At 46.0% G+C, this 21,593-nt stretch overlaps 1 protein-coding gene across 1 annotated transcript; it reads left to right on the forward strand.

The window, feature by feature from the left end:
• The first annotated feature begins 1,494 nt into the window (after positions 1-1,494).
• LOC125108184 (signal-regulatory protein beta-1-like) lies at positions 1,495-13,954 on the forward strand. The gene is made up of 6 exons (XM_047743626.1): positions 1,495-1,596; positions 5,223-5,576; positions 6,821-7,141; positions 7,714-8,052; positions 12,047-12,154; positions 13,430-13,954. Exons 1-6 carry the CDS (start codon positions 1,527-1,529, stop codon positions 13,513-13,515), a joined length of 1,278 nt encoding a protein of 425 aa, XP_047599582.1. The 5' UTR covers positions 1,495-1,526; the 3' UTR covers positions 13,516-13,954.
• Positions 13,955-21,593: the final 7,639 nt, after the last annotated feature.

Below are 21,593 nucleotides of genomic sequence, written 5' to 3' on the forward strand. Positions count from 1 at the left end.
AAAAATGGGCAGAAAACATGAACGGACACTCTCCAAATTAGACATACAAATGGCTAACAAACATATGACAAAATGTTCGTCATCATTAGCCACCAGGGAGATACAAATCAAAACCGTATTGAGATACCACCTTACACCAGTTAGAACGGCAAAAACTGACAAGACAAGAAACAACAAATGCTGGATTGGTTGTGGAAAAAGAGGAACCTTCTTACATTGTTGGCGGGAATGCAAGTTGGTACAGTCCCTGTGGAAGACATTGCGGAGGTTCCTCAAAGTAGAAAATAGAGCTACCCTACAGCCCAGTAAACACTCTAGTGGGCACTTAGTGCAAAGACACAAATGTAGTGAAAAGAAGGGCTGCATGCACCCCAATCTTCATAACAGCAATATCCACAATAGCCAAACTGTGGAAAGAGCTGAGATGCCCTTCAAGAGATGAATTGATAAAGAAGATGTGGTTCATATGGACAATGGAATATTACTCAACCATCAGAAAGGATGAATACCCAACTTTTTTTTAAAATCAGAAATTATATATATTTTTTATTTCTTTTCAGTGTAACAGTATTCATTGCTTTTGCACCACACCCAGTGCACCATGCAATACGTGTCCTCCCTAATACCCACCACCTTGTTCCCCCCACCTCCCACTCCCCGCCCCTTCAAGACCCTCAGGTTGTTTTTCAGAGTCCATAGTCTCTCATGGTTCACCTCCCCTTCCAATCTCCCTCAACTCCCTTCTCCTCTCCATCTCCCTATGTCCTCCATGTTATTTGTTATTCTCCTGAAGCTGTTTCAAAAAATTAAAGCAGAAGGAAAACTTCCAGACTCTTTTTATGAAGCCAGCATTACCCTGATCCCTAAACCAGGCAAAGACCCCACCAAAAAGGAGAATTTCAGACCAATACCCAACTTTTGTATCAACATGCTGAGTGAAATAAGTCTGAGAAAATCAACTATCATATGGTTTTCCTTATTTGTGGAACATAAATAATAGCATGGAAGACATTAGGAGAAAGAAGGGGAAAATAAAGGTTGGGGGGTATCAGAGCAGGAGACCAACAATGAGAGACTATAGAGGCCAGGAAACAAATGGAGGGTTTTAGAGAGGAGGGGAGTAGGGGGATGGGTGAGCCCAGTGATGGGTATTAAGGAGGGCACAGATTGCATGGGGCACTGGGTGTTATACACAAAGGATGATTCATGAAACACAACATCAAAAACTAATGATGTAGTGTATGGTGACTAACATAACATCATAATAATTAACACACACACACACACACACACACACACACACAAAACCCAAAATGGAAGAAGAGGTCCCTAACACGTGAGGCCTCTCTGCCTGACGTCTGTTTCACAATCCAGAGCAAATCGCTGCCTCACAGCTGTGTCACTGCATTATAGATGCTTCCTTCCTCTTCCATCACGAGAGGAGTGGGCTGTTCCTCCCCACAGAACAGAGGCCCCATCGCCCTAGCACACATATTTGCAGTGAACAGGACCGTCAGGCCTCCACAATGTGGGCCCCTGCCTCCGGACCCTGCCCTCCTCCCCACCTGCTGCTGGCTCTGCTGTGGGGACTCACAGGTGAGCATTGCCTTGAGGGAGACTCCCCTTTCCCTACCTCTTCAACCTCTCTTTGCCCGGGGGCATTTAGGGCCTCCATATAAACACAGGTGTGCTACCCACACCCTCCACAGAAAGCCAAGGACTGGGTCTCATCTGAGCTTGAAATCAGGTATCTGAGCATTTCCTCTGGGGATCCATTACTTGTACTGGTTACCACCGGCAACCAAAGAATCAATGCTTCAATGGGTAACAATGACTTATGTTCATTGATCTAATCCTCACAACATCCCTGCCTGAAAGCTCTGACTATACTCCTGATCGCAGATGGGGAAACCGAAGCAGACAGAGCCCAGCCCAGAGTCACCTACTTAAGTCCCTGGAGCAGCTGGGGTTCATGTCCAGCCAAGTGAGCTCCACAGTTCACCCTGTTAACCATGTTATGCTGCCTGGTTCCTCAGTGGAGGCCAAGTGCAGAAATGTCAGAAACACAGGCAAACAGTAGAAGAGCCATCACGCAGCACACACAGAGATCTTCAGAGTTCCACTGTGCTGTGTGCATTCTTAAACTCTTTTTTTTAATTTTTTAATTTTTTAATTTTTTTTTTATTTTCAGCGTGACAGTATTCATTGTTTTTGCACCATACCCAGTGCTCCATGCAATCCGTGTCCTCTCCAATACCCACCACCTGGTTCCCCCAACCTCCCAACCACCGCCCCTTCAAAACCCTCAGATTTTTTTCAGACTCCATAGTCTCTCATGGTTCACCTCCCCTTCCAATTTCCCTCAACTCCCTTCTCCTCTCTAACTCCCCTTGCCCTCCATGCTATTCGTTATGCTCCACAAATAAGTGAAACCATATGATAATTGACTCTCTCTGCTTGACTTATTTCACTCAGCATGATCTCTTCCAGTCCCGTCCATGTTGCTACGAAAGTTGGGTATTCATCCTTTCTGATGGAGGCATATTGTTAATGATGTGCTGCATGTTTCCAAGGTGCCAAAATTATTACTAAAGTTTAACATATAATATAATTTCATTTAATCCTCAAAACAATCAATATACTAGCATGCTGGGCCACATTGTACATACACAGGGAATGCATTTACCTCTTTGTGTGTGTGCACCTGCGTGCGTGCATAGGAATGGGCATAGGGAAAGGTCCACATGTGTCTGTGTGCACACACATGGGATTTTTAAAAACACTTAAAACACTTTGCTTTTTCTCCTCATAATAATTTCACTTCTGCATGAAATGCACATTGGACAGATGTTTGGTTCCCTGTCTCTGAGCTACTCATCCTCTTTTTTAATTCTCTAAACCTTCCTCTCACCCCTCACCAAGCTCTCAAGTTAAACAAACTTCTCTCTTGGTAAAATGAGTAGAATCTTGTGCATTACTACCTTGGCAATGGCTCCACGCTGGATTCAAGTGGGTGAGGAAAGAATGGTCACAAATTCAGAGACTGCTGCCTGTGTGATCTGCATCTGTAATTATATACATTTTCCTATCCCAATCCCAATTATCTGGTGTCCACTGATGCCTCCGTGTCTCCGGAAATCTCCTGAGTGATAACCTTCTAAATTCCTGAGCACTCACCATGTGCCACACACACACCTGGAAATGCCTATGTCCATTACGTCATGCAATCTTTATATCCAAAGTAGACATTCCTCTCACCTCTACCTTGGAATTAAGAAAAGAAGACACAGGAAGGGCCAAGGTCACTGAGTATAAGTCGGAGGGCTAGGATTTGAACCTAGGCAGTCCGATTCTAGATCTCACAGGTCTAATCATTGCTCTTTTCAAACCCTATGACCCCACATCCATCCCATGATATTTCTGCAGATCTTCCAACCAGTGTGGGAAAGGGGGTGGTGTGGTGAAGAACGTTTGTGGTTTGCTTCTCTCAAGTGCTTCTGTATTCTGGGTATATGCAAGTGTTTATTTCCTCCAAGTCATCTATGTGGGAAACTCAGCTTCTGATATACAATCCTGAGAAATTCTCTGCTGAAAATAGAGTTTGTGGTATCAGAAAGGGGTCACATTGGGCACTCACACATTATACAAATATTAACTATATACCTACAAGGTGACAAGAACAGTTATATTAATGTAGGGCATATTGATGAATAAAAGAGACAAAGTAGTTGCCCTTGTAGAAGTTGTATCATAGTGGAGGAAAGGACAGGAAACTATAGACGCAATAAATCAGTAAGTAACAAAGGATACAGAAAGTGAGGAGCGTTAAGGAAAAAACAGGACAGTACAGCTGGATATGGCAATCGGAGAATGCTAGGGTGGGATGCACTTAAACAGGTAGCCTGGAGCAAAGATTTTAAGAAGGTGGGGGAGTGAGCCATATGATTTTCTGGGAGAAGAGCCTTCCCAAACAGCATGGGAACAGCATGAGAGCAGAATCCTCTTGCTCTGTTCAAGGATTAGGGGTTTTACTCTGAATGAAATGGTACCTATGCAAGGTTTTGAAGACAGAAGTGACACAATCTGATATGAGTTTCATTCTAGCATTTGGTTGAGAATGGAGGACCACAGGGCATAGAGAGAAGCAGCTAGAGCCCTCAAGAGCTCAGTCTATCCATGAGACCAAGGAAAAGTGGTTTGCAGCAAGACAGCAGCCAGCAGAGAAAAGGGGAAGAGGTCAGACTGTGGGTGCCTGCAGTAGGGGAGCCATTAGGATGTCCCGGTGCATAGGAATTGAGGTGGGAAGGAAAGGTACCCAAGGGTCGGGACCATAAGCATCCGAGAAAATAAAGGTGCCTCTGCTGGGATGTGCAAGGATGTGTAGGAAACTGAGTTCAGTGTAGGACATGTTAGCTGTGAGAGGTTTACTCCTAGCTAAGAAAAAGGTCGAATGGTGTTTGAACCTACAAAGCATAGCTCAGAGGCAAGGCCTGGGCCAGAAATAGTAATAAGAGGATTATAGATACACAAATGGTAGATTTTTCACCTTTCCTTGGCTCCTCGTGACTACCTGATCCTCTTCCCTCTCCCCTCCCATACACCCTACATGTCTCCCTCCATCGTGCATTCCTGTTACTTCCCATTTTTCTCCTAGCAGTTCAGCATCCTGACCCCAGTCTTCTCCAAACTTGAAACCAAAGTACGTATTGTTCTTGGCACACCCAGGACCTGCCTATAATACCTGCCCTCCTTAGGAGGCTTGTTTGGTTGCAAGTACCACTAAGTGCATGGGTTTTACCAACTCACATGTTGCAAGGGTGAACCACAATTTCCTCCCTGAGGAGTAGCAAAGAAATGGAAAAGAACACTGGGTGTATGTGTGATGCACCAGCAGCCTGCTTCTCTGATTTCTGTCCCTGCCCAGTTTTGAAGACACTTAACGTAAGAAGGAAAGAGTTTCTGCTTCTTGATGTCTCCAGAGACTAGCTAGTCACCAAAGCAGGAAATCCAGCTACGAATTCAAACCTGCTCTGGGCCACATCACTGAGTCTCTCTGTGTCTTTGTTTCATTTCCTCGGTTATGATGGGGTGTCCCAATACAGGCTCCGGGGGAGGGCCACTCCCGGTGCGCACTCGGTCAGGGAGCTGTTGTGCGTAAACTCGTGAGGAGATGCACAGGATCATGGCAGGATGAGTAGACGACTGCTCTGTTTACCCTCCAGGTGTGGCCGGTGAGGCAAGGCTGCAGGTGATCCAGCCTGACAAGTCAGTGTCTGTCGCAGCTGGACAGACAGCCACTCTGCGCTGTACCGTGACCTCCCTGCTCCCCACAGGGCCGGTTCAGTGGTTCAGGGGGACAGGGCCAGGTCGGGAGTCAATCTTCAGTTTCAAAGGAGGACACTTCCCCCGAGTAACAAATGCTTCAGACTTCACAAGGAGAAACAACACGGACTTTTCCATCCGCATCAGTAACATCACCCCAGCAGACACCGGAACCTACTACTGTGTGAAGTTCCAGAAAGGGACCCCTGATGTGGAGTTTAAGTCTGGACCAGGCACCCAGGTCACTGTGAGTGGTGAGTATGGCCTGGGCCTCATTTGTCCCCTGGTTGTGACAACAAGTCAATAAGAATGCGCTCCATTATCTGACCAACGACTAAGAATCAGGCGTTGTGGTGGGTGTCCCTGGCTTTAGCAATCCCAACAACACCGGGCGTCCCATTCCTGGCTCTGCTGACTAAGGATGACTGGGAGGCACATCCTGGAGGGTGTTCAGCTCTGTGAGCGAGAGTTCACATTATAGACTCAGTTGTCGGGACCCCACATCTTCCATCTGGTGTTGTCCAGTCAACATGTCTGGACACCCGGAGGGACCCCTCCACATAACCACTTGCAGTGAGAAAGTCAGATGGAAAAGGAGGGTGGCTGTCACTGTCAGACTGGAGAAGGTGGGACATTTGTTCTGTTGTGGATGAAACAGCTGGAGGCCACAGGAAGTCCACCTCAGATGCAATGACCAGTAAGGAGCAGTCCCGTTGTAACAGGACCAAAGGAGCTTGGCTCCTTCGTGAGGGAGAGACAGAGACCACCCCGGGGAAGTTTTCTCACAAAGCTGTCTTTATTTTACAGGTAAGGGATCACAGGGAATAATTTCCAAAGCCATAATGCGCAACAGGGGCAAGTAGGCTCTCCATATTAGGGCTGGAGAAGAATATTCAGAGGGGGAGTTTTACACAATAATGAGACTGAGGTTACTGTCAGCCACTTTCTGATTCATCTGCTCTTTTCCATCTGAGTTTCCAGTGAGAAATTCCAAGCAAAACTGCTTACATTCCCTTACTCGCCCCTCCGTGCAACCCCGGAAGGAGAAATCTCTCCTATCCCATGTCACAGAGGAGGAGCCACGCTTTGCCACAGCCCCACTTGTGTTCAGCTGGACAGCTGGTTGTGGCTTTCTTGGGGGTCCCCTGTCCCCTGCGCAGACTGCTGCACATGCTCTCTGACCTCAGTGAGATGTGCAGGAAGGCAGCTAGGATCGGTTGATGCCAACACTCAGACGCATCAGAAACGTCCTTCTTGTGCCCAGATTGGTGGGAAGTCACCTGGCATGGAAGAAAAAGGGGCCTGGAACTGCACCTGGGCCCTGCCTCCGACTCAGTGTTGAGCTGTGGTACTTCATGGCTTCCTCTGTGTGAGGAGGAGAAGACACCGCCCTCCACACACTATCAGAAGGGTGTCCGGTTATCCACAGGGCCTCACATATATCCTGAGCGCTGATGACCACAGGCATGCTCACTGTTCACAAATGTTCCTCTTGTAGCCAAACCCTCTCCCCCCGTGGTGTCGGGCCCCACAGTCAGGGCCTCACCGGAGCAGACAGTGAACTTCACCTGCAAGTCCCACGGCTTCTCCCCCAGAAACATCACCCTGAGATGGTTCAGAAACGGGAATGAACTGGCAGCCTCCCAGACCAGCGTGGACCCAGAAGGAAACAGAATGTCCTACAGCATCTCCAGCACAACCAGACTGGTGCTGGCCCTGGGGGACGTTCGCTCCCAGGTCATCTGCGAGGTGACCCACGTGACCTTACAAGGGGGCCCTCCTCTTCGTGGGACTGCCAACCTGTCTGAGGTCCTCCTAGGTAGATGCCCCTCCCGCCCAGCCCCAGCCTGGGTCTGGCCCCCAAGTCCCTGAGCATGCCCCTCCCCCGTCCATTTCCTGGATCTGACCCCTGGCAGACCCTCCAGGTCACCTGCACCTAGATGTGCTGTCACCTCCTACTGTTTCCATGGCCTCTGGGTGGTGAACACCTACCATGTGCCAATTACTGCGCTCGGTAGTATCCCTTACTTTACCGTAGCAATTCCAATTATTGAGCACCTGCTGTACTCCATGCCACGTGTGCTTGGTGAGGTCATTTGTTTTGCTACAGTTATTCTATTCCAACTGTATGCGTGGGGGTGAGAATCTCGATTTCATTCAGTCTTAGCCTATGAGGAGCCATCAATCCTTGAGCACCTACTGTGTGCTAGGCACTGCGCTTAGGGATTTCATTCATATGCAAACACTACCCCCAGTGTTTGAGCCCCAGCTGCATGCCTAGCCCTGTTCTGGGTGACTCCCTTGCTGTGTGGGGGGAGCTAAGTTCTCGAGCCCCTCCCCCATGGTCCATCTGTTCCATGAGGTGAGAGCTTCTGCCCTGTGCTGTTTCAGTTCCGCCCACCGTGGAGGTTTCCCAGCAGCCCCTGTTAGGGGATCAGGTGAAGGTCACTTGCCAAGTGAAGAAGTTCTACCCCCAGCGCCTCCAGCTGACCTGGTTGGAGAATGGCAACGTGTCCCGAACAGAAACGGCCTCAAGGCCCTCGAACCTTGTAGAGAACACGGATGGGACCTTTAACTGGACGAGCTGGCTCCTGGTGAACTCATCCGCCCACAGGGAAGACGTGGTGTTCACCTGCCTGGTGCAGCATGACGGGCAGCCCGCGGTCACCAGAAACCATACCCTTGTGGCTTCAGCCCACCAGAAGGACCAGAAAACCCATAAAACCCAGGGTGAGACCTCAATGATCCTGTTTCTTTTGTCCTGCTCCTTGTTCCTTCACCTGACAATGATTAAGTCACCATGCCTGGCCAGACACCCCGTCCCCCTGTTATTTCCCACCTGGCATGATCTCTATCCATTCTATGCTTTTTCATCATCACTGCAGAAATTGTCTGCACTTTGCACTCTGAAATTCCAGCAGGGGCCCTGAGGACCCGGGTGACCGTGTGTGGTCACACCTGGGGTCTCCTCTCTCCCTTTATTTGTGACAGCAATAGTCATGGTTGCTCACAGTACATTTACATTATGCCAATAACAACTCATTTCTGGTCTCCTTTCCTGCTTAACCAACCCTGTGACCTGGAATTTTACAGAAGGAACTCAGGGAAAAATGAGGGACCAATGATGAACATTTTCTGCCCTTAGGACAGCTGATGAGCTAAGCTAGTCGAGGGAAACCTGAGTCCCTGAAGAGGGACCAGCAACCTGTGCAAAAAAAGGGGGGGATTAATTATAGCAGGGGAACATTGTCCCAAAGAACTACGGAGTCCCCTTTCTACAACTAAAGCATTCCTTATTTCTCTCTCATATAACATCAGGGGGAGGTCAAACAAGTTTTCCAGGAGTCTTTGTTCCAGAAGATCTTTCAAAGGTCCATGTTCCTTCTAACATGCCCAATGACAGTGTCCTCTTGCCTGGGTCAACCCTGGGCCACAGAGTGTTCATGTCACTGCTGGCCAGGGGACTAGAGATAGGAAGGGGAAAAGGAACCATTTCCCTTAAAACTGGAGGTATGCAGAAGTTGCATGATTGTGTCCACTAATGACTTAGTCATGGATCCACATCCAGCTCCAAATGGAGTCCACACTTGTATGGTCATGTAATTAATGACATGGTTCTTTCTATAAAACCAATACTATTACACTCTTAGTAAAATTAACAATAATTCCAGTATCATCTAAAATGGAGTATACATTCCAGTTTCCCAAAGCTTCTTCTATTAACTTTATTTTGTGGACCTAACTTGGTTTTAATTCACCTGTAAATGCTTAAAAGAATTTTCCTGTGAAATACCTGGGTCTCCATGATTCTTTTTTTTTTCCCCAATATTTATTTATTTATTTCACAGAGAGAGAGAGATCACAAGTAGGCAGAGAGGCAAACAGAGAGAGAGAGAGAGGTGGAAGAAGTTTCCCTGCTGAGCACGGAGCCCAATGTAGGATTCCATCGCAGGACCCTGGGATCATGACCTGAGCCGAAGGCAGAGGCTTAACCCACTGAGCCACCCAGGCGCCTGATTCTTTTATTTCTCTGAAAAGAATCTGAATAGCTAGGGCTACTCAAATTCTTCATTTCATATTGGATGCTTGTGGGAGGCTGTGCTTTTGAGAAATGTGGTCTTTTTCTCTGTGTTGTCAAATTTCTGCACATAGATCTTCTCATAGTATTACCTAGTAATCCTTGTGATGTCTGTAGGGTATCCCATTTCATCCCTGATATTGGAAATGGGTCAATTCTCATTTTTTTTCATTGTTACAATGGTTAGAAGTTTTTAAAATTTATCAGTCTTCTCAAAGAACCCACGTTCATTTCAGTGATATTCTCCATTGTTTGTTGTTAATTTCTTTGCTTTTTCTCCTCTTTTTTTTTTATTTCCTTCTCTTGATTTGGGCTTATTTTGCTCTTCCTCATTTTTTTTTTGAAATGGGAAAAACATTATCAAGTCTAGACTTTTCTTTGTTGGAATACCACAGCTGGGCCTCCTTCTGGTCTTGGGGAATCGGGAGTGTGGACTCAGGATACCTGGTGTGGGTTCCTCCTCCAGAATGGAAGCAACTAGCCCACCTGCCTTCCTCTTCCACCTTTCAGAGCCCTCCATGCATGGGCCTCACATGAGTTCCAGGGGGCAGGCTTCTACTGAGCCAGGAGAGGTGGGAGAGATGAGTCCATACCATCTCCTGCCCTTTCCTGTGTTTGGTGAGGGTGGGAGGGGAATGGCATAAGGGGATGTGCATTTGGATGTGGAGAGTTTTCTCTTTTGTCTCCAGAGATTCTGCAGTTTGGGCATTGCTCTTCAAGGACTACTGAGAGCCAGTTTTCCATAGAATTTACAGTCCACTTGTTTTTCATTTGGGTTGAGAGGCTATATTTGGAGATGAGTAGTTAAGCCTCTGTCTCGTACTCAGCAGCCCATTACAAAGTGCCCACAGGGCTTTGAAAGTCTTGGCCCCAGTGTCCCTATCCCATATCTCGGTATCCATCTCCCATATTTCCCCATCAGGGCCCTACTCCAGCACAGAAGGTGCAGTGTAGCTGAGAAGTCAGTCCTCTCTATAGCACTGATACTCTTATGTTTATGTTGGACCCAACCGTGTTCTCAACTTTTTCTGTCCTCCAGCTCTAGGACGTAAGAGTCTGCACTGTTGTGCGGAAATCCCCTGACATTCACACATAACCTTTCACATGTGATCAGTCTTCGCTTTGCACTGTCTTTCTCTGAAAGGTTGATGCCCAGCAACAGTCACCCAACCCATAGTTCTTGTAATTATCACGTCATTTTCAGAATGCCAGGATACTCCCCTCCTCTGCTTACACCAGCCCAGGTCACCACAGTGAGGTTTCAGCAGTGACAAGGGCAGGGCAAGCTGACACCTACCCTGCTCTACCTCCCATAGGGCTGGGGGCCTCATGACCAGCTGGCAGAAAGAGACCCCAGTCCAAATGGGCCCATTAGAGTTGGCTTTCCAGACCCCAACCAGACAAACTCCACACATCAGGTGACCCAGGAGGGAGACTCTCGGGTGATATAAGAGAGAAAGCTCACTGTGGGGTGCTGCCTGGTCCAAATGCATGAGAGAGCGAAGGAGTCAGGACTGGCAAAGGGAGATGTTGACACAATTCAGCATGGAACGACTCAGTCTCGGACAGAGAGCAAGCAAGCTGAATGCTCTTCATGAGTTGTTTTAAATGGAGAGGATTGGTTTAGCCTCTATTCCCCCACTTCCTCCAGCCTTCTGCTGCAGGTTCCCCTCTAGAAACAGGTAGAAACATGAACAGTACAGCTCTTTCACTCAGAAAAAGTCCAGCGCCCCCCACCCTCCGCAGCAGAGAGCTGCCATTCTCTAACATGCCAGAGGCAAATATGGTGAGGCCCTACTCCTTCCTTAAGATTGCTCTATATATATCAGAAATATACTTGGATTTTTAAAATTCAAATATAAAAAGAAAAATGGGTCATTGTACAAAGTCAAAAAATCGGGAGCTGTTCTTCCAGACCCAACATTCTATGTCCAACACAAAGATGTCAGCTGACAGTGGCACTGGGGTTCAGTTGGGCTGGATGGTGTTTGAAACTCTCTTGAGCTTAAGACCCCATTTCCTTGCCTCCCCAGGATATTATCCAGCCAGCAGATCTCCTGAGGTCAGGTCATCCTGAGGACTCCCTCCTCACCTCTGTACATGGGAGTCGTCAAACCGTGAGCATGGAGCAAAGCAGAATAGCCTTGCCCCTCACTGACCGATATCTGTTCTCACTCCACTTGAGGCCAGGCAGACATTTGTCCCTATGGCCCAGAGAGTTTGGCTTTGTCCTGGTCCAAAGACAAGATCTCAGAATCATCCTGCAGGCCAACAGTGAGGGGTTTTCCTGGATCTGAGCCACCTCATCTGTCCACCCTCTGTAAACTAGGAGCCTGTTAGCTCATCAGAAAGAGGCTGTATGACCTGCCCCACAGGGTGTGAGGACCAATTCAGTAAACCAAACTTACCCATTGTGGAGTGCTCATTCTCCCCACTTCTTCCCTCAAGAAGGACACCTGGCAGTGAGAAAGGCAAGAGTGAGGAGAGGAACATCTTACCCCAAATTCTGCCCTGAGCAGGGGAAGAATTCATGAGCTTCAGAGCATTGATAAGCCTGAGTCACTTCAGATACAGTAAGTGGAGGACCCAGGGAATGGATTCCAGGGTACCCCCCTCTGATGGTGCCTCCTATCCCTTCTTTTCCAGAGTCAAAGCCATCTACTCCAATCCTGATGGCTGTCACCCTGGGCCCGAAGCTGCTGCTGCTCATCACTGTCTCTGCCATCTATGTCCACAAGAAGCGAGGGCCTGATTGTAAGTTGTAAATCAGGGAGGGCCAGCCAAGTTTACTCCCAGAAAGAGCCAGGTCAAGTAGAGGGGCAACCCACAGGTCACACAGGGTCAGCGCCCACCTGCAGTAAAGAGCATGTGACACACCTCCCTTGATACCCTCTGGAGTCTCAGGGGTCCAGGCTCCCTGAGGTGTTGGGGGAGGGGACCTTTAGCCTATAAATGTGGACAGGTTCAAAGGCGGTCAAAGAGTGTGGACAGAGTCCTAGGGATTCTGGGAAGGAAATGGGCAGAGGGGCTGAATGAGAGGCAGCTGGGTGGGAGGATCCCTTGGAGACCATCACTAGATTATGGAGCACTGGGGCTCCTTTGGGAACAGGATGTCTGCATTTAGAGGAATGCTAACAGGTGCCAGAGGGCTACTCTGAGGACAGCTTCCAATCCAACCCTCTGTGGGATATACTGGAGGGGCTGGGGAGGGTGTATCAAGCCCTAAGGGAGGAAGGCTTAAGTGGCAGCGTCCTCTATCAGGGGCTGCCTGTCCTTTCACAATAGGTGTCCCAGGAGGAAAATAGCACCAAGGATAAGAGACACGTGAGGAATATTTCTGGAATGATGAGCAGATAATCAACTGTGAACATGGGTCCCACAGCTCCTTCCTTCCTCCCCTACTACATGCCACCCTCAGTCTCTGCTGCTTCCTTCCTTCCTTGAGGGGCCAGGCCAAAAACAAGGAACAACTAGAAGCTTCCCAACACTGCCCCAAATACCCTCTTCTTCCAGAGACCCACCTGCCCACAATCCATTCTGCTCCTTCTCACAATCCTTGATGAACCTAGAGCTGGGTCTTCATACCAGGTCCTCAGCAGGGACCATGGGAACTTGCTCTGGGCACTGATGCATGGATATCTGCCTGAATATGAGAAACAAGTCCCTACACATACCAGATGCCTTTCATTCATCTTCTGGGGACTATGGCCATGAACTACATGCTCACGTCCATGTTCTTGGGAGTTATTTCTGCCAACTCCCAGCCATTCCAGACTTGTTGAGGTTCTTCACTGGGTCTCAAATAAAATGAATCTCATCCTGGTTTGAAGAAGAGAAATGATTCTCCTTCCTCTTTGCCTACATGTCCTACTCCTAAGTCCCAGGGACAAGATGCCCTCCTCCCTGTGATGGGAACACTAGCTCTTCTGTCACCTTCATCCTTCCCAGCCCCACTGCTCATGTACATGAGCTGGCAGTTGAGAAGCCTGGAGCCATCCTCGGTTTTCTTACTTTATATCCCATATTCAGTTCTGCCTTCAGATGCTACATCCAGTGGCCAGATGGTAAATGTGAATCAGTCTACTCAGGGAAAGGAAAAGAAGCCTGATTTGTAGTGCTCGTGGACTTCCGTGGTGTCAACACTCCCAATGTTACCAATGGCAAGCTAACAGTGTTTCACAACTTGCTTATAAAATTCTTGAGAAGCTCTGAGGAGTGAGTGTAAGCCTCCTCCCAAAACCACTGAGCTCCACCCAGAATCCGCACAATGCTCACCCCAAGGCTGCTCCCTGGTCCTGGCCACCAGCACTCCTTCCTGGACCATTCTTCATCTCTTACAGGCTCTCCAGTTTCAGCTACAGTGATTCCATGGCAATGGAAGTCAAACTGTGTCTTTCCTCTGCTTCTTCCTGCTAAAGATCTGTATGACACTCTCTTCCTCTTTTAAGCTCTGTTTACAGGTCACCTTATTAAAAAGTCCCTTCCATAAACCACCCTGTATGAAATAGCAATTCCTTTCTCTCACTCCGTATTCCCACAGCTCATAACCTAATTAAATTGTTTTCGTAGAACTTAAGATTAGTTGACTGATGAATGGAGGCAGTGCTCACTTTGCACAATAGTGCAGGACAGAACAATGATGGCGCAGCTCAAACCATGCAAAGTGAACTCAACAAACCAGGGAGAATAACGATTTTTATGTGACCTTTAAAAACGTTTTTAAAACACAGAAATTTTCCAAATGTCAATGATGAATGTATAGGAAACTGAAAAAACAATAGAACCATTATTTATTGGGTATATTGTCATTTCAAATATTAGAAACACTGAAAAGGGAAGCATTTTGTTATTTTGTAAAGACTCATCATGAATAGTTTGCACAGTGCTAACCTTCTTCTGATTGCATAGTTGACCATATAGGGCCACCATCTGAATTACCTCACTTCAGTCTCAATTGGGATCATCTTCTAACATTCAATCCCTTGTACTTTCAATGTTGTGAAATCCTTACAATATTAATTTGAATACTTCTGGTGTCACATCCTTGAGATATTTTACCTTCCCTCCCACCACCTTCTTCAGTGATGTAGTAAGCTTGTCTCACTCTGTTCCTCTGGCTGCATATCCACACTCTGGGGACCAGCACCCCTGTCACCATTCCCCTGATAGCTATGCCTTCATGAGCTCCAAATGATTTATCTAGACACTTCAAGCTCAGAAGGGAGCTTAACTGCTTACTCCTGCTGCGCAGTCACTGGTATGACTCTCCTCCAAAGGTGACAGGATGGCACGGAGGAATAGGGACTAACTACAGAGGGACCACTAGACAAATTCAGTCCAGCCACATCATCATGAGTCCACCAATACTCATAAACCACGGCCACAGTGTGCTCCCTGATATGATGTGTTGAAAAGGACATTTTTCCTCTGTGACCTTCCTCCCCAAACCCACTCCCCCAGTCTGTGTATGAGAAAAGCATCCGAAACATTGCAATGAGGGACATTCCACAATATACCAGAGCAGTACACCAAACTGTCAGGCCATTGTTATCAAGGAAAGTCCAAGAAGCTGTCACAGCTGAGAGGAGCCTAGAAAGACATGACAAGAAAATGTAATGTGGGATCCTCCATGGAATTCTGGGACAGAAAGGGACATGGAATGAAAACTAAGGAAATCTCTTCTGGACTGAATAGTTGTATCTCTCCAATGTTCATGGGATTTGGAGGTGGGGACTTTGCAGATAATGAGGTCATGAGGGTGGAGTCCTCATGAATGGGATCATTGCCTTCATGAAAAGGGGCCAGACAGGCAGCTCACTCCATCCACCAGGTGAAAACACAAGTAGTTGGCAGTCTGCAACTTCAAAGAGAGATCTCATCACAACCCAACTATCATGGCACCCTGATCACAGACTTCCAGCCTCCAGGACTGTGAGAAATAAGTTCCTGTTGTTTCAAGGCATCCAGTTTATGCTATTTTCTTATAGCAGCCCAAGCTCAGACAAAGTCAAACTATGGATTTTGGTTAATAACAATGCACCAATATTCGTTCACTAATCATAGCAGAAGCAACAAATTATTGTAAAATGCTATAAAGAGGGGATACTGGATGCACCTACATATTGGACTCTGTGTAATTGTCGCCATTTTTCTCTAATGTAAAACTATTCCAAAAATGTAACTCTCTTCTAAAAAAATAATGTCAACATCTTGTCCTGAGCTGGATCTCTGCCTCTTGCACACGCTGGAGGGCAATTTGAGGAAATGTGTAGTGGGGAGATGTCTGTGTTTCTACACCCAGATTTTATCTTACTTCCCAAGTCTAAGGTTCCTCTTCCTTTCTCTGTCCTCTGTCCTCTGTTAGAGCTCACTCCAAAGCCTGGCACTCAGAGATCCCTGAAGAACCTTCTTCTCAGTCCCCCATGATATTCACTCTAAATATTTCCAATTAGTGAGGCCCATGTTAGATCAGGTGGAGTCAGAGAACTCTGGGTGCTTGGGTGAAGTAGGGTAGCTTTAAGACCTCAGTGGTTGATGCACTTAATCCATGTCCTGTCCCCAAGCAATTGAGGTGGAAAGGACTCTGCAGAGGGTGGTGGATCCTGTAATAGACCAGGCTTGAGGAGATGGCCCTTAGCTGTCAGCCCTCTTTGAGATCGCCTCAGTTGAGAAAAGCCTACATGCCCAAGGTCAAGCCTGGGACCTTGCCACATCCAGTGTCTCATCAACATGGGGATGGAGCCCCTTCCATCCTTTACAACAAAAATCATCACCATCTCCAAAACTCTAACCTCTTTCCACACCATGTCTTTGAGCCTCTACATCAGCAGGGGTGCAGCCTGGTGAGACTGGGATGAGATGAGGCTCAGGAATGAGCACAAGCATGTGGATTCCATAAGCTCTGGAAATCGCAAGCAACTGGCCCAGCAGGTTCTCAGCTTGTGGCCGCCTTGCCTTTCCATTTGATAATCTCAAAGAAAAAGTGCTAAAAGTCCCCTGGTCATTCCTTCATCATAATCCCCTTCCTCTGACATCATGGAGGGAGGGAGTGTCTTCTCTCCTCAGAGCATAGAGTCCTTGGCCTCTCTAGGACAGCATTCAGACCGCAAAGGCTCCAGGGGTCACCACAATGCCTGTCTCTGCCTCCCCACTGTGCTGACCTCTGCCATCCCTACTTCTGACACTGCTGCTGGCATTTACAGGGGAATGAGTCCTCAGGTGTATGTGCTGGGGACACCCCTATGCCTTATTACTGTGTTCTTTTCACCTGTTTACCTAGAATTTCTTGGGGAGAGAATTTTTCTGTCCTCCTCAGAATTTACAGAACTAAACTGGAAGGGTTCCCAGCTCACAAAAACTCCCAGTGGCTGTGTCTGTCCCACACACTTTTGTTCAGGGAATAGTTGCACGCTAATGGCCACAGGGCTGAGCACAGCACAGACATCAGAGTTCTCATCCCCCAACCCCTAGGAACAAAGAACCTGTCTTTTCATTTTACTACCACCACACAGATGCTAGCTCTTAATGGAAAACAAATGTTGGAGAACATGAAATTATAAAGCAGGACAAGAACCTACAATGCTTCCACCCAAAAATGACCACTGTTAAAAATTTACAGAGTTTTTGTGCTCATGGAATATTGGCCAGAAGTGGTCACTAGAGGTCTCCCTGGATCAGTGATGGAAACTGAACCCTACAGGCTCTCCAGAGAACTAAATATTTCTGTTTCTACTTGCTGAAAAAGTTAACAAACTTGTGGAGTCTCCTCCCCATGACCATTGGTCCAAATACCTAGAATAGCCAACTCAAGATTGACACCATTGGGCTATAAGACTTCCAAGAAAGCTACAGTAACTGAAACAGTGACTTTGGTGAAAGAACCGGCAGACAGATGAATGCAACAGAATAGAAAGTCCAGAAATACATCCACATAAATACAGCCAACTGATCTTTGAGAATGACCAAGATAGTCTTTTCGGCAAACGGTGAATATCTGGACATCGGGACATCCAAATATAAAAAAAAATTGCTTCTACATACAGACCTAACAGCCTTCATAAAAATAACTCATACATAATACACAAAACTATAAAATTCCTAGTAGATATCATGGAAGAAAATCTAGATGATCTTTGATATGGATTACTTTTTTTTAAATTTTTTAATTTATTATCAGCGTAACAGTATTCATTGTTTTGCACCACACCCAGTGCTCCATGCAATCTGTGCCCTCTCCAATACCCACCACCTGTTTCCCCAACCTCCCACCCCCCGCCCCTTCAAAACCCTCAGATCGTTTTTCAGAGTCCATAGTCTCTCATGGTTCACCTCCCCTTCCAATTTCCCTCAACTCCCTTCTCCTCTCCATCTCCCCTTGTCCTCCATGCTATTTGTTATGCTCCACAAATAAGTGAAACCATATGATAATTGACTCTCTCTGCTTGACTTATTTCACTCAGCATAATCTCTTCCAGTCCCATCCATGTTGATACAAAAGTTGGGTATTCATCCTTTCTGATGGAGGCACAATCCTCCATAGTGTATATGGACCACATCTTCCTTATCCATTCATCCTTTGAAGGGCATCTTAGTTCTTTCCACAGTTTGGCCACTGTGGCCATTGCTGCTATGAACATTGGGGTACAGATGGCCCTTCTTTCCACTACATCTGCATCTTTAGGGTAAATACCCAGTAGTGCAATTGCAGGGTCATAGGGAAGCTCTATTTTTAATTTCTTGAGGAATCTCCACACTGTTCTCCAAAGTGCCTGCACCAACTTGCATTCCCACCAACAGTGTAAGAGGGTTCCCCTTTCTCCACATCCCCTCCAACACATGTTGTTTCCTGTCTTGCTAGTTTTGGCCATTCTAACTGGTGTAAGGTGATATCTCAATGTGTTTTTTTTTTTTTTTTTACATTTTGCACTTTATTACTTTTTTTTTCAGCATAACAGTATTCATTATTTTTGCACCACACCCAGTGCTCCATGCAATCCGTGCCCTCTACAATACCCACCACCTGGTGCCCCCAACCTCCCACCCCCCACCCCTTCAAAATTCTCAGATCGTTTTTCAGAGTCCATAGTCTCTCATGGTTCACCTCCCCTTCCAATTTCCCTCAACTCCCTTCTCCTCTCCATCTCCCCTTGTCCTCCATGCTATTTGTTATGCTCCACAAATAAGTGAAACCATATGATAATTGACTCTCTCTGCTTGACTTATTTCACTCAGCATAATCTCTTCCAGTCCCGTCCATGTTGCTACAAAACTTGGGTATTCATCCTTTCTTTTTTCGTTTCTTTTTTTTTTTTTTAGAGCTTTATAAACATATATTTTTATCCCCAGGGGTACAGGTCTGCGATTCGCCAGGTTTACATACTTCACAGCACTCACCATAGCACATACCCTCCCCAATATCCATAACCCCACCCCCTCTCCCAACCCCCTCCCCCCATCAACCCTCAGTTTGTTTTGTGAGATTAAGAGTCACTTATGGTTTGTCTCCCTCCCAATCCCATCTTGTTTCATTTACTCTTCTCCTACCCCCTCAACCCCCCATGTTGCATCTCCTCTCCCTCATATCAGGGAGATCATATGAGAGTTGTCTTTCTCCGATTGACTTATTTCGCTAAGCATGATACCCTCTAGTTCCATCCACGTCGTTGCAAATGGCAAGATTTCATTTCTTTTGATGGCTGCATAGTATTCCATTGTGTATATATACCACATCTTCTTTATCCATTCGTCTGTTGATGGACATGTAGGTTCTTTCCATAGTTTGGCTATTGTAGACATTGCTGCTATAAACATTCGGGTGCACGTGCCCCTTCGGATCACTACGTTTGTATCTTTAGGGTAAATACCCAGCAGTGCAATTGCTGGGTCATAGGGTAATTCTATTTTCAACATTTTGAGGAACCTCCATGCTGTTTTCCAGAGTGGTTGCACCAGCTTGCATTCCCACCAACAGTGTAGGAGGGTTCCCCTTTCTCCGCATCCTCGCCAGCATCTGTCATTTCCTGACTTGTTCATTTTAGCCATTCTGACTGGTGTGAGGTGATATCTCATGGTGGTTTTGATTTGTATTTCCCTGATGCCGAGTGATATGGAGCACTTTTTCATGTGTCTGTTGGCCATCTGGATGTCTTCTTTGCAGAAATGTCTGTTCATGTCCTCTGCCCATTTCTTGATTGGATTATTTGTTCTTTGGGTGTTGAGTTTGCTAAGTTCTTTATAGATTTTGGACACTAGCCCTTTATCTGATATGTCATTTGCAAATATCTTCTCCCATTCTGTCAGTTGTCTTTTGGTTTTGTTCACTGTCTCCTTTGCTGTGCAAAAGCTTTTGATCTTGATAAAATCCCAAAAGTTCATTTTTGCCCTTGCTTCCCTTGCCTTTGGTGATGTTCCTAGGAAGATGTTGCTGCGGCTGACGTCGAAGAGGTTGCTGCCTGTGTTCTCCTCAAGGATTTTGATGGATTCCTTTCTCACATTGAGATCCTTCATCCATTTTGAGTCTATTTTCGTGTGTGGTGTAAGGAAATGATCCAGTTTCATTTTTCTGCATGTGGCTGTCCAGTTTTCCCAACACCATTTATTGAAGAGGCTGTCTTTTTTCCAGTGGACATTCTTTCCTGCTTTGTCGAAGATGAGTTGACCATAGAGTTGAGGGTCCATTTCTGGGCTCTCTATTCTGTTCCATTGATCTATGTGTCTGTTTTTGTGCCAGTACCATGCTGTCTTGATGATGACAGCTTTGTAATAGAGCTTGAAGTCCGGAATTGTGATGCCACCAACTTTGGCTTTCTTTTTCAATATTCCTTTGGCTATTCGAGGTCTTTTCTGGTTCCATATAAATTTTAGGATTATTTGTTCCATTTCTTTGAAAAAAATGGATGGTATTTTGATAGGAATTGCATTAAATGTGTAGATTGCTTTAGGTAGCATAGACATTTTCACAATATTTATTCTTCCAATCCAGGAGCATGGAACATTTTTCCATTTCTTTGTGTCTTCCTCAATTTCTTTCATGAGTACTTTATAGTTTTCTGAGTATAGATTCTTAGTCTCTTTGGTTAGGTTTATTCCTAGGTATCTGATAGTTTTGGGTGCAATTGTAAATGGGATGGACTCCTTAATTTCTCTTTCTTCTGTCTTGTTGTTGGTGTAGAGGAATGCAACTGATTTCTGTGCATTGATTTTATATCCTGACACTTTACTGAATTCCTGTACAAGTTCTAGCAGTTTTGGAGTGGAGTCTTTTGGGTTTTTTTCCACATAGAGTATCATATCATCTGCAAAGAGTGATAGTTTGACTTCTTCTTTGCTGATTTGGATGCCTTTAATTTCCTTTTGTTGTCTGATTGCTGAGGCTAGGACTTCTAGTACTATGTTGAATAGCAGTGGTGATAACGGACATCCCTGTCGTGTTCCTGACCTTAGCGGAAAAGCTTTCAGTTTTTCTCCATTGAGAATGATATTTGCGGTGGGTTTTTCATAGATGGCTTTGATAATATTGAGGTATGTGCCCTCTATCCCTACACTTTGAAGAGTTTTGATCAGGAAGGGATGCTGTACTTTGTCAAATGCTTTTTCAGCATCTATGGAGAGTATCATATGGTTCTTGTTCTTTCTTTTATTAATGTGTTGTATCACATTGATTGATTTGCGGATGTTGAACCAACCTTGCAGCCCTGGAATAAATCCCACTTGGTCGTGGTGAATAATCCTTTTAATGTACTGTTGAATCCTATTGGCTAGTATTTTGGCGAGAATTTTTGCATCTGTGTTCATCAAGGATATTGGTCTGTAGTTCCCTTTTTTGTTGGGATCCTTGTCTGGTTTTGGGATCAAGGTGATGTTGGCCTCATAAAATGAGTTTGGAAGTTTTCCTTCTATTTCTATTTTTTTGAACAGTTTCAGGAGAATAGGAATTAGTTCTTCTTTAAATGTTTGGTAGAATTCCCCCGGGAAGCCGTCTGGCCCTGGGCTTTTGTTTGTTTGGAGATTTTTGATGACTGTTTCAATCTCCTTACTGGTTATGGGTCTGTTGAGGCTTTCTATTTCTTCCTGGTTCAGTTGTGGTAGTTTATATGTCTCTAGGAATGCATCCATTTCTTCCAGATTGTCAAATTTGTTGGCGTAGAGTTGCTCATAGTATGTTCTTATAATTGTCTGTATTTCTTTGGTGTTC

This window comes from Lutra lutra, chromosome 9 (assembly GCF_902655055.1).
Source record: "Lutra lutra chromosome 9, mLutLut1.2, whole genome shotgun sequence".
Classification (NCBI taxonomy): Eukaryota; Metazoa; Chordata; class Mammalia; order Carnivora; family Mustelidae; genus Lutra; species Lutra lutra.

What these genes read in the sequence shown, in the direction of transcription:
- LOC125108184 (XM_047743626.1), top strand. Translation starts at nt 1,527, where the DNA reads ATGTGGGCCCCTGCCTCCGGACCCTGCCCTCCTCCCCACCTGCTGCTG. An exon ending in TCTGCTGTGGGGACTCACAG is followed by an intron (nt 1,597 to 5,222) that starts GTGAGCATTGCC and finishes TTTACCCTCCAG; the next exon opens with GTGTGGCCGGTGAGGCAAGG. An exon ending in CAAGAAGCGAGGGCCTGATT is followed by an intron (nt 12,155 to 13,429) that starts GTAAGTTGTAAA and finishes TCCCATATTCAG; the next exon opens with TTCTGCCTTCAGATGCTACA.